A 13,137-nucleotide genomic window follows, 5' to 3' on the forward strand; every position below is an offset into this window, starting at 1 on the left:
CTTCCAGTTTTTCTTCACCGTGGTTCCAAATTGCGAAGGTGTCATCCACGTATCAGAACCAGACTGTGGGTGCGAAGGGTGCTGAAGCCAGGGCCTGTATTTCGAAATGTTCCATGTAGAAGTTTACTCTAACTGGACTTCCAGAAGACATCAAGGCCCTTTTCCAACACCACCTAATGACCAGCTACTTTCAGTGGGACAATGAGTTCTATGAACAGAAAGATGGAGTGTCCATGGGGAGCCCCCTCAGCCCAGTTATGCATGTTGGCTGCAGTATTCTGGGGTTCGTGGTCTCAAAAATTAATTTTCCCAAGCTCTACTGTTGCAGCATGGAACTGTTGCTGCAAAACCCAATTCTCCCATCACCCATGCACACTCCTGTGATTCCCTCCTGGCCACAGGCTCTGTTCTTCCCCTCCAGTACCTAGCACTGCCTCCTTTCAACAGCCATTCATTCTTCTCTCAGCTCTCCTGTCATTTCCTCTCTGCTGCTCTCTATGTCCTCCACCACCACCATGGTCATTTCCAAGCCATTGCCTTGCCACAAAGCCCTTCTCCCAGCCTCAGTGTTCCTCCTTTCTCTCCTTGCCTGCCAGGATTTTTTTAGTGCCAGAAAAACAGGAAACTGAAACAGAAACATCCAAAAAAAGAAGAAAGAAAGAAAGAAAGAAAGAAAGAAAGAAAGAAAGAAAGAAAGAAAGAAAGAAAGAAAGAAAGAAAGAAAGAAAGAAAGAAAGAAAGAAAGAAAGTGCCAACAAGTTGGAAATATAGTGACCCTATAGTTACCTTCAAAGTAATGGAGATATTTAAGGACCAATCAATACCCCGAGTGAGTTTCCATGGCTGAGCACGTACATATTCAAACCCAGGCCTTCAGAGTCCTAATCTGTCACTCTACCTACTACACTACACTGAGTATCCCTCATACCCATAAGATTCCCAAAATAAAAGAAGAGCCCACAGAAAGGCCACAAAACAGATGTAAAATGAAATACACCTCCCACACATTCACAGCTTGCAGCAGTGAACCTAACACCTTCTCTGTATCTTCCTATGTCTTTGGTTATGCTGTACCTGATGTAAAAAAAAAATCTTGAAAATAGTGTTTCTTTCCTTGCTGTATTTACAAATGCTTCAGTGTGGTTTTAGGAATATATTTCAAATTCCAAATGAAATGATTGGAGGAGACAAGTTAGACAGGAGGAGCGCAAGATGTTCATGTTTATGAAAAGAGGCATGGATTTTAAGTGGGGAAGCACGGAGCTAAAACATATTCACTGTCACATAAATGTCACTGAAGCCAGCAAGACTTGCCTCCAAGTTAATGGATATAGGTCTGTAGCCTCATTAACCTGGTAAAGGTTCTTGCTATTTTACCATACTGCTAAATATTTTTGTAACCTTTATTTTCATTTATATGCTATTCTTCTTTTCAAACAGACCCAGAATAATGCACAGCACAAAGACAATACGTATGTGACACACACAACAATAAATTATAAAAATGAAAGACACCCCCCCACCTAACAACAATTTCAAAATTTGTGTTATGTTTGCTCCATTGACCCCATTTAATATGCATTTTAACACAGAGGTGCATAGCCTTGGTAAATGAAGTGAACTCTCTCTCTCTCTCTCTCACTCCCCTTTGCTGCCCCTCTCATTTTCTGAGCATGCAGCTGTGACATATGATGGTGTGCTCATTAGAACAGAATTACAGACTTTTTATTACATCCTGAGGGTCTTGTCATGAAGCCATACATTTTAAGCCAAGCCTCATTACTTTACACTGAGCAAAAGAATGCCACTGCACAGCTGCACCTGTTTAACAAAAAGTTTTGTCACTTACACTGCTTGCTATCACCTGTCAAATGGCTGCACTGTTATCACTTACTCATGAGTAGTCACCTGGGCTGCCAGCAGCCACAAAGTTAATGATCTGAAGTCCCTTGAGAGGGAGAAATACTCTGTATTTCAAAATGAACTTACTGTATTATGGCTCTCTACCCATACCTTCCTTTTTCTTAACAAAACAAGAAAGGTGACAGAAAATAGCTTTCTACTAATCAACATCAACACCATTAGTTCTTCTGTGCTTGCTACAAGCTGTCAAGTTGGAACCAACTCATAGCCACCCTAATAGGGTTTTCAAGGTGAGATATTTAAGGAGTGGTTTTACCAGGTCCACTCCCCCAGCCCGTTTCCGTGGTCAAGTGGGCATTTCAACCTTGTTCTCCAGAATCCTAGTCCATCCACTACACCACACTGGGAACCCTGTGGGAAATACTTCTAGTTCAGTATTATCTGTACTACGGATGCGATAAGTTTGGCCCTCCAGACATTGTTGGCCAGTAGCTTCCCTCATCACCCTACACATTCCCCATCTCTTCTACAGCACTACCAAGTTTGCATGCAGAAGACCTTCAGTTCACTCTGTATGGTTTCCAGATTATGAATATTATCTGGAAACCATACAGAATGAACTGAAGGCCTTCTGTATTCAAACTGTAGAAGAGACCATATTTTCACAAGGCCAATTCAGAGAGATAAGTGCGAGGCACATCTGAAGCCATGCAATTTCAGTCATCCACCTAACAGCTCACAACTAACTCAGTAACATTCAGAAACAGCAATTAAAACTCAAAAGTTGAAGTATGTTGACAAATGAAGGATCAGAAGAAAGGGCATTTTATTGAAAAGTATAAAGCTGAGGAACTGTAGAACAGCACTTTGCCTGCCTTAGCTGGACTTGACTATCCGATGGCAACCATCCTAGGGAGTACAGGAGAGAAGAGGTGTGAAGCCATAACACACTACTTTGCCCAAGAATTGAACATTAGAGACTCACTGGTAATTATTACATACATTGGGATCTGAGGAGGGCTTTTTCAGCACTTGTCTTACTACTGCCTCTTTTAAGCATGCTGGGATCCTACCGTGCTGCAAAGAAGCATTCACCCCTCCTCTGGCAGCTTTTATAAGCCAGGAACAGCAAGGGTCCAATGGACATGTGGTTGCCTTCACCTTTCCGAGAGTCCTGTCCACATCTTCAAGCTGCAAAACCTGAAACTTAACCATCAACACAGGGCAAGTAAGGGCCAAAATTACATTCATAGGATCTGTGTCAATGCCAAGTCAGAGTGGATCTGAGCAATTTTGCCTGCAAATTGTCACACAAAGTCTTCATCATGGGCTGCAGAATAGTCTGTGTTTTCTTCCTGTGGACCAGCATGTAATATGCCCTTCTACATTTCCAAGTGTAAACCCTGGTGTTTCCAATTAAAGGCTTGTGGAGGAAAAACCTCTGAGCTTGAGATAAATCACTGAAGAACTGGTATTCTGAACTGCCGAATGCCTCTGCAGATTGTATGTATTTCTACTGCATGGCTAAAAAGTAAACTGACAGAAAACTGACCATCTATCACATTAATAAGGAACATTGAAATCTTTTCTGAGCTATGATTTGTGTTGGAGTAGACTCATTAAGAAAGGCTCGAGGAGGAATGTCTGGAAATAATTTTATCTCCAAACCTGGGTCCAGTCCTATCACAGGCCGTGCATAGGATTGTACTTCTCACAGATATCTCATACAGATATCTATAGTTGTGACCTAATATGCGAAAAAAACCCTTACTTAAAATAGGCCCTTAAAATAGGCCCATTTGAATCCATGGAACTTATAGGCAAATTGACCCACCAAATCCCCATTGTTTCAGTGGGCCTATTATAGTGCAATTTACACACTAAAGAATGGGATTTTGGCCAATGACTAATGGACATACTTGACACAAATGTTTGTGCACTACGAATAATCAATGAGACTTCTTCCAGCCAGTTTTGTGGATTTCAAGCAAAGTCCATTCCAATTTCCACAGCAGCCCATGATTTCTGGATCTTGCCAACTTCCAGGTGGTGCACTTTGGGGTGGGGGGGACAGAGCTTACATGAATTCCTATATCCCTTCCACGCATTTATCTCTCTTTGCTCTTAGGCAAAACAAGGCTCAAGGATGCTTGCCATGCCCCCCCTCTCATGGAATATTTTGAAGGAGTGCTAGTTGGTCACATGGGGCAAAGACAGACTTGTTGCATTCTGCTGTTGCTGCTTCACACAAACCAAGGTGGTATACTTTCCAATGGACAAGAAGATTTGGTAAGGCTTTGTCAGGGAAACTGTCCATCTATCATTTTATTGCCATGAAGAAGATTCCAATTACAGCCTGAAATCACTCTTTTAAAGCAGGGAGGGACACATAAACCGAGTGTACGAGATAAGTCTACACATCCAACCCCTTACTTCTTGTTCCCTCCACTTTCCATTAGATCTTGGCCGTATTTTAGTTCCAGTCTTTACAAACAATGCTTGCTACTTCTGTTTTCATCATGAACCTCAACTAAGTACTGACCTTTTCAGGACAGAAAAAACACTTGTAGACATAAAGAGCTCCACTGCAGGACATTTCACATGCATGATAGTAGACAGGTACCCAAAGAGGCAGATTAAAGCGTCCTGCTTATTAAGAAGCTGTAACTTTTGACTCCTATCATTTTGAAACAGGCAACTCCAACAAAAACAACCAAATGATGTCCTTCAACTAAAAAAAGCATTTTTCCAAGGCATTGATACAAATCATACACATCAATTGTGAGAAGCTATTTTTGGTAACTGAAATATTGTTTTTTTAGAAATTGCAAGTCAGTGGCCATGCTGGCTGGAAATTCTGGAAGTTATAGTTCAAAAAAGCACCCTTTTTGAGTTCTGCACCTCCCATACCCAACCCTATATGCATGTCTGCCTTTAATGAAGTCAAGCATAAGAACTACTGTAAGCTTGAGTGCAGCAATTTTATTGAAAAAAAATCTATGGATATGTGCATTTTCTTCATTAAAATACATTAAGGAGCAATTGATGGTCAGGAATTCAATTATACCTTTCTATACATGTTTTATTTCCAAAACTATACAGACATCAGAAAACTGTCCTTAAGTCTCTGTATTGGCTGTCAGTAATTCCATAGTTAATATACATAAAGATTATTCCTCATTCCCAGTTGCAAACCTATTTGAGATCAACTGGTGTTTACAGTTTGTGACCATAAAAAAGTCAGTCATATTTACATGTGCTTAAGGTTGCATAACTGAGCATCACACAGATGTTTTAAAACCAGCAGCTAACAGAATGATTTTCAAAAGTCACCCTACTGGCTCTTGTTGTTTTGATGTGCACATACTACAGGGAAATGGCATTTTAGCAAAGACACTTGTCCTCTTTCCCTTATGTTTCTCCATTTGTTTCACCGCAATCTCCTAAGTTGCATGCTAGCTTTCAACAGACTCTGTAACATAACAAAGGGATCCAGAGAGAGTGGGCAGGGGAGAAGGAACACAGACATCAGCAAACAAATAGATGGTGAAATGCAGGCTTGTATATTGATATAAATGAAAATGCCTGGAAAGCAAAAGTTTGCTATCTTTGTAAAAAAACAAAGCTATATTAGGTTCTGGTTCATTCAGATGGACAGTATATCTCAGCAAAAGTATTCCAGGTAAAAATTATCAGTGGTAAAAAATGGGAAAGGATCTGTTGGCTGCAAACAAAGCTTTAAAAGACCACTGGCATTCTGGCAGGACATAGCAATGACAGGTTCAGTTGCTATAGAAAGTGAGGAATAAAATGACACTCCAGAGCTAATCTGTAGTCTAAGATACTATACTGATTGGTCTTACTGATTTCTTCTGTCAATATGATGGTGTTTTGTTCAGCCTCTTATATCTTGTCTAACTTCTTAGAGATAGTGCTCTCTGCCCAAATTTTTCATGCATGAGGGAAAAGGCATTTATGCCTGAAAAAAAGGACGACGATGAAGAAGAAGCTTTTCTGATCCACATTTTTCTGCTAATATAGCCAAATTAGGGCTAACAAAATGAAAGATAATACTGTATATGGTATCTCTGCTCCATTTAGCCCCAGCCCCAAAATCTTCATGCAGTAGACCCAAGGTAATACAAGGTAGTGGAATATTTACAGCAATATTTGTACATGTGCTCTTAGAGAGGGAACCCAAATGTTCTATTTTATTGTTACTATTATTTGGGTGTAAAGAAAAGCTATTTTTCTCCATAGACTAGTTTACCTTACTCTGAAGAGAGAGATGACTCTTTCAAAAAGAAAAGCCCAGAGAGGACAAAGATCATACATTTCTCACCAACATTAACAGTGATCTGTTCTGTGTTGTTGTCTTCATTGTTGTCATTGCTGAAATCACTGAAATTATAATACTCAGATTCCAAGAGCTTGTGTAAGTCCTCTCTCCATTGTCCCTCCCAAATTCAGTGGTAGATTTCTACATGCTACTTGATTTTGTTTGTAACAAATTGCTTAAAATGTAGGATGATAGCATTCAACTACACAATAATTTTCCTGTCGTCTTAGACAAATGATATGAGAGTTGACATTTATTGGGCTATGGCACGAAAGAATTCAGACCACTGTGTTGTAAACTTGTTCAAAGTTCCATGAAACTCTGGTGTTTAATGAAGTTTTAATGAGTTAGGGTTGACCTACATGTCAGAGAATGCTCTGTGTGTGCAGGAATAATGCATGGGCAGAGTATTCCCTGAAATAGAAGAGAATGTGTGGCTCCTACTTGCAGGAACATCTGTTTATGTGTGTCGCAGTCCTCACGTTCACTATAGCCATTGCACCATGGCATCTAAGTGGATTTATACAGGAAACCATCTAATAAACTTCAAGAATAAGGCTCATTTCACTGATTTCCTTTCTGATTGTTTACAGGTAAAGGTAGGAGACCCAGTAAACGAGATTAAACAAACAAAAGGCAGTTGGAAAAAATATGCGGGCATACGAGTCCATTTTGGCAATACGGATATGTATTCTTCCGTGCCGCCATGCTCCTGTTCGGCAATCCTCAAAGCAGCAGAAAAAACTTGCACAGTCCTTGCCATCAAGACACTCATAACCATATTCTTCATCCCGTTCTTGGAGGTGTGTGGCATTGTTCATTTGAATTGTGGCTGATCTTGGACGGATATCAATTGTCGGTGCCTAGGCAAATGAGTGGCAAGAAAGAAAAGGGGCAAAATTAATGTTTTGCTCTATGTTACAAAATTCTACTTCTCTCAAATAATATTTGGTGTATGAAACACATATTGCCAGAATAAGGCAATTCTTAAGATCATAGGGGTGTTGTTATAATGATGAATCCTTAATTTTGCACTTATTCAAAGCAACAGTCCAACGTCTGCACTCTAAATTCACTTCTGGCTTAACAGCAGTAGCTCAGTTTAATTCCAGATAGGAATATAGGAAAAAGAGCACGGATCACTGTTAGCTATTAATACAGGACTGTTTGAGATAGCACTGCTTGATACAAGAAGGCAATCCCAATTTTTATTTCATTAAAATCATAAACAAAAAAACAGAAGTTGAAACGTGAAAATGGATGCTTTGTGTTTCTCTTTGGGCAGAAATCTAAACTTTGTTAAAGGGAAGAGGATACTGTCAGATAAATTACCTTAGCATGAGTTGGGTGATCTTCAACAATGCTCTCTGGTACTAAGCATTCCTGAAAACATGCAGCTCTGGGTTAACGACTGTTCACCAGCTTGAAAGCTCCATAATGCCAACACAGTATACAGCAGCTGTACGCATATAACAGCTTGAATCATGTTTTACTGACAAACTTCTTTGATCCTTTGATCATGCTGCATGAAGCAGCTGCTGAATGATTAACACCCCAAAACAGTGGATGATTAAGGTTAAGATAAAAACGTGTTTGATGTGAATGATAATTATCATTTTAATTAATCTTTGATTTTGTGGATCTTTTTTTTTTTTACCCAGAACTGAACATCCGCATTTCAGAATGATTAATATTTAACATTACTATAGAGCTACCTGCCTTTGGACAACATATCTAAGAGCAAGTGACAGCACTGAACGTAAGCGCCTGATACCCTTTCAAAACTCTTGACAACGTAAGAACCATTTCAGGACCATTCCAATGAGATCTAACAGATCAGTAGACATCTTTAATAAATTTGTAATTCCAAAAGAGTTTATTGAGTTCCAAAAGGGTTTATTGTGGGTTCTCGGTGTAGCTGGTGCCACTGGTTTGGATCCCATGAATAACTGAAAAAAGAGAGCAACACAAATGTTTTGGATATACTACTAAGCTCTCTTCATGCATGCGATCCAAAAATGTTGAAATCCTTTGAACTTAACATAAGTTCAAAACAATAGTGAACCAGTGTTTGGGCTGCTGAATCTACTAGATGGACATTTCTAAATATTAGCCATTCTACTTCACTGCAAGTTTGCTCCAAGTAGAATGCATAGACATCTAATAAGCCTTCACTGAAGCTCTAAATTGTTCAATTCAGCAGTCACATGCAGTGGATTTCTATACCAAAAATATTATACCTTGAATGAAAACATCCGAAGAAGCTTTGGTTTTGTAGACAGAAAAGAAAAGAATCAGAGTTTTTAAATTAAAGAAAGGAAGAAAGGTGGGGGAGGAGACAAAAAAGCAGCATAAAGTAAAGATACTTTTCTAAACTATATCAAGTTTGAAAAAACAGAGATAGAGAAACAGCTTTAAGAATAGAGAATTGGTTTTTAAGTTAGAACTTCAGAAATGATTAATATGCGAAGAAGCCTCTAGGTTTAAAAAGCCCCATAGAAACCATTGATCGATGTGTTGGTAAATAAGATGCTTGGGATTTGAGGCATTTCCAAATGCAGACAAATCACCATGTGAGTCAAAAATTCAAAAGTTATAAATTTGCTGACTCTTATCTCCTAGAAGAAAAGGCACAGTAGTGTTCACCCATCAGTCAAGTCTATAAAACGGGATGAGGTGAGGATCCCACAGGGTGCACGATGTCCCACCAAAACTTGAGTGTGGCCACCCAAGTCTCCAAAGCCCTTCTGAGCCCAGAAAGTCCAAAAGAATATCCCCAAATTTGGTCCCCAAAGTGCACATCACACTCCCCTCTGAGAAACACACTCTGCACTGTAGACTCCTCTGGTCGTCACTTCCTGTTTCTAAGGCATTCCAATGCCTAAAACAAGCCCAAGTGTACAAAGAAAATTATGTCCCCCTAGAAGCCTGGGGCAGTTTCGCCCTGGGGCATTTTGGAGATGCGTGTCTGAGCGCATATAACAAAAATGCTTGTTGGAAGTTGCCCATCCCTCCTATAGGGCTCAGTCACACTGTCCTCAGTTTCATTTATGTTCTGTCATTGCTGTTCCACCATCATCATTCCCAATATAGGTTGTGGAAAGTGGAAAGAACACAACTTATTTAAAACATTTATAAGTCACCTTTCACCAATGACTTCAAGGCATATAAAATAAGTAGGATATAATATTTATAAAACTTACAGCACTTTAAAAACAAATAGACCTTTAAAACTGTGTTTCAATGGTTGCTGGAAGGGCATACTAGGGGACAGGGGATAGAACAAATCCCCCTATCCTTTAGCAGAGAGGGAGGCTGATTTGCAGAAGAGGACGTCTGTGCCTTTACAAGCCTCCCTCTGGCAGGCACATAATGGTGCCTTTGTTACTCCATTTCTGTTGCACCAACGGTGATAATAGCAAAAGGGTTATACTGGGGTGGATCAGTAAAGGCTTTGGCTTCACTATTTCCAAAAAGGCCCCCAACTGCTCATGGAATAGAGCACTCCCAGGTATTCATCTTCCCTGCCAGTTGGGCTGATGACAGAAAGAATCTAGAGAGGATGTATAGAAATAGCCCAAAAGAAAAGAGACAGAGAAAAAGAATGCTTCTTCCCTCAAATCCATGCCCATTCATATCTGGTCTGCCCTGCTGGTGCAAAGCTCATAAGACTTAGGGTGTGAAAATTCCTCTACCTGAGATTCTCCTCTCTCATCCCAGAAGACTTTCCTGTAAAATCTGGAGAACATAAACTCTACAATATTTAAACACAGAGAACTACAGTGGAAGCTGGTCCCGTGAGCAGACAAAGTGCCTGGTAATGTGCAATGAGCACTGTGTGAGATCATCACACATGTTTCTGCAGTTGGAGCTCCATGTGTACTTCAATATTGATCCTGGTCAAATAGTTCAAATAGATTTAAAATAGTCAGAAAAAGTTGAGGGAAAATATTTTTGAAATACTTCCATAAATAATATTCCCCCCCCCCCAGTGCCTAAAAAACAGGAGAATTAGAGTCAACAAATTTATTTCTTCCAATTCTGATGTGTTTTGATAAACACTTGTTGGTTATGTTTTGCAATTGTTCAGATCACAATGACCTCCTCAAGCAAAGGAAGCGAGGTCTATGTAGATGGAAACTCCCTAGAAACTCACTAACAAATCTGTAAATAAACTTGCTAACAGGACAATTGCGGTATGTTCATATAATACCCTAGAAAGTACAGTTGACAGACCTATGGCCCTCCAGATGTTGTTCGATTTTACTTCCCACCAGCTCTTACTAGACTGGACAGTCAATGATATATGCTGGAAAGTATGATGATTTCATCAACATCTGGAGGTTTATAGGTTTCCTCCTGTTTCTGCCCCTTCTATAATGGTAAATGGCAGATAAAGAAAAGAGAAAAAGGGGGAAAGTACGGTGAGTAGAAAGAAAATGGAGGCCGATAAAAGGAAGGTAAGTTATTCACAGGAAATTCAGATTAATAAACTGGAAGTTTTACAATCCATTTTAAGCCCTTAGAAATTCTAGAGTTGATGGTCATTCAAAAGAGCTATCCAAGGTCCTGAACCTATTTGAGGAATAGAGTTCAGAAGATTGCATGGCTCTGATATAGTTTGAACTTAAGACTGGATCAGACTGACACCCCAGCCATCACCCTGACTGAAGGTCTGTTTTGGTGAGGGGGAGAGGCACCAGATACATACATAGCTCATCTGATGTATTCTCCTTGTTTTCATCTTTAATATAGCTTGAAGAATCAAGGGAGAAAGGTTCTCTTTCTTTTAAAAGGATAATGAAGCATCCCTGGCAGAAGCTGTGAACTACCTCAGTTGGGGTTGCTAATGTTAGTATCACCCAGCTGTTAGTTCTTGGTGCACTCTCCTGCCATAAGCAGTGCATGGCTTAGATTAGGGCCAGCAGAACAAGGCATACACTGCTGTGCCGTTGACTTGCTCCACCAATTCCAATCAACCAGAATTATTCTATACACTTAACCAAATCTGTCCATTCTCCATACACTGTGGGCACACCTGCACAGTTCAGCTCTTAAAAGTCTCCATTCATTGGAGTAGTGAGAACATCAATTGGATCAAAATAACTAGTCATTCTCATCCCTTCCCATTCCTGATCATCCAGCAAACCTTTCACAGTTGGCTATTGCCTCTATTGTAACTACCAACAAAGAAACACTTTCTCCTCTGCAAAGCACAATTAAAATGTGGGCATCAATTTGTAAAGTAAGAAAATACATACAGGGTTTTTCTTCTTTTTGTCTTTATCCTTGCTTGGCTTCCTGTTACTGACAAAATAATGAAGAGTCCCGTACTCCACCAGTGCAGAAAAAACAAAAATGAAGCAAACTGATACAAAGAGATCCATGGCCGTCACATAGGAGACCTTGGGGAGAGATTTCCGAGCAATTGTACTGAGTGTGGTCATTGTCAGGACGGTTGTGATACCTAGTGAGGGGATAGAAATGTTCAGAAAATACATGATTACTTATGGCAAGAATCATAATTCTGCTGAAGCTGACACACAGACAAATGAAGACACAAGATGCAACAGATGGGTTGAACTATTTATTAGAGAATTAACACCTCTGCAGTGGAATGACTGTTAGCTGCCAGCTCTTTTCTCAGTGTGGGCAACCAGCTACCAAAATGAGAGTAAAGAAACAATCTTACTTGTTCCCTGTTCTAGCCTGTCAAAGGGGTTTTTAAAAAAAAAGCAAAACTGCTGCCTTTCTACACATGCACACAGAAAAGGGCAGAGAGGGAGAGATAGAGAGATTTGGCTAGCTAGGAAACCTCACCCCCCCTTTTTTTTTACATTGGTTATATAAAAACTGGATCAGAAGTTTTCATACTGATTTCACATAATATAAAATGATTATTCGCTCAATGTTTGCACAAGATAATATGGAGTTTACTTTCATGTGTGCAAGCAATGCTTCCATATCTGCATATGATTAATATAGAATAACACTGCTGACAGGTAATGCAGGGCATGTGGATCTCTATAAAACATGGGAGGAGGAGTAACTGGCATAATCGCTGATCCAGGCATGGTGTAGGTCCCCTTGCCCCAGCTTCTTACACTTCATCTGAAGCCCAAGAGAAGGTGTCATAAAGTTATTCCTACCAGGAAGCTTCTTTGGATCAGGAAGCATGGGAAAACAAGAAGGAGATGTGCTATTGGCAGGGCAGAGGGCAAATTCCACACTGTTGGCTACCTTGTAATATTATGGTGAGCTCAAAAGCATTATAAAATGAACTTAATAAGAGATCTGGGAATAAAACAGAAAATTGAATCCTTCATGGGAAAATTAATTATGGGGGAATTTGGAGGACAAATCATGATACAATACTAGCACTGCCATCCTGTATACCTGCACACAAGGAAGTAGGCATATTATAAGCAAGGTGCTGAAGAATAACAAGGCCTGAACTAAAGTTTTCCAGGTTTTTTTTTTATTTTAAAAGGATTCTTAAAAACATACTGAGATCTCTTTTCTACTTCCCACAGAGAAAGTTGATGAACTATTCCTCACCCCAGTTTCTCTGCTAACACAAACAATTTTGAAAGGTCATTTGTGCACAGATACTCTACGAATTTATCTATTTAGGCAGATTAAATGGTGGAACTACTACCTCCACAACCCTGTTGAGCAAAAAGTGGTTTTGCATACACATGAGACCTATTTTCTTCATAGTAACAGATTTTTTATCTAACAAGATATTACTCAAGGTCCCAAGAACAAGAGAAATATTGCCTCTGGCACTTTAAATTACATTCCTTTTTCCATGTAATTGAGGTGGAAATCCAGACTTCGTCCCTGCAAACACGTGTGCATCTCCTTTGTTTGGTAATGCTGTGTTTCTTATATAAACAGAACTATGTTAGAAACATCTTGTAGTTCTTGTAATC

General features: G+C 39.7%; 1 protein-coding gene across 4 annotated transcripts in view; it reads right to left on the reverse strand.

Moving 5' to 3' along the window:
- Positions 1-4,830: 4,830 nt before the first annotated feature.
- The window catches only part of GABRG2 (gamma-aminobutyric acid type A receptor subunit gamma2), an 88,161-nt gene continuing 79,854 nt past the window's right edge, over positions 4,831-13,137 (reverse strand). The window contains exons 8-11 of one of the 4 annotated variants that reach the window (XM_072990282.2): positions 11,464-11,669; positions 8,443-8,466; positions 7,535-7,585; positions 4,831-7,065 (exon numbers count right to left, since the gene is read on the reverse strand). In XM_072990282.2, the coding sequence (XP_072846383.1) occupies positions 6,790-7,065; positions 7,535-7,585; positions 8,443-8,466; positions 11,464-11,669 (557 nt within the window). In that variant the 3' untranslated portion in view covers positions 4,831-6,789. The remainder of the gene's footprint in view (positions 7,066-7,534; positions 7,586-8,442; positions 8,467-11,463; positions 11,670-13,137) is intronic. The other 3 variants (XM_072990284.2, XM_072990283.2, XM_072990285.2) reach the window with 3 other exon arrangements.

The sequence above is a fragment of the Pogona vitticeps genome, chromosome 2, assembly GCF_051106095.1.
Source record: "Pogona vitticeps strain Pit_001003342236 chromosome 2, PviZW2.1, whole genome shotgun sequence".
NCBI classification, from domain to species: domain Eukaryota; kingdom Metazoa; phylum Chordata; class Lepidosauria; order Squamata; family Agamidae; genus Pogona; species Pogona vitticeps.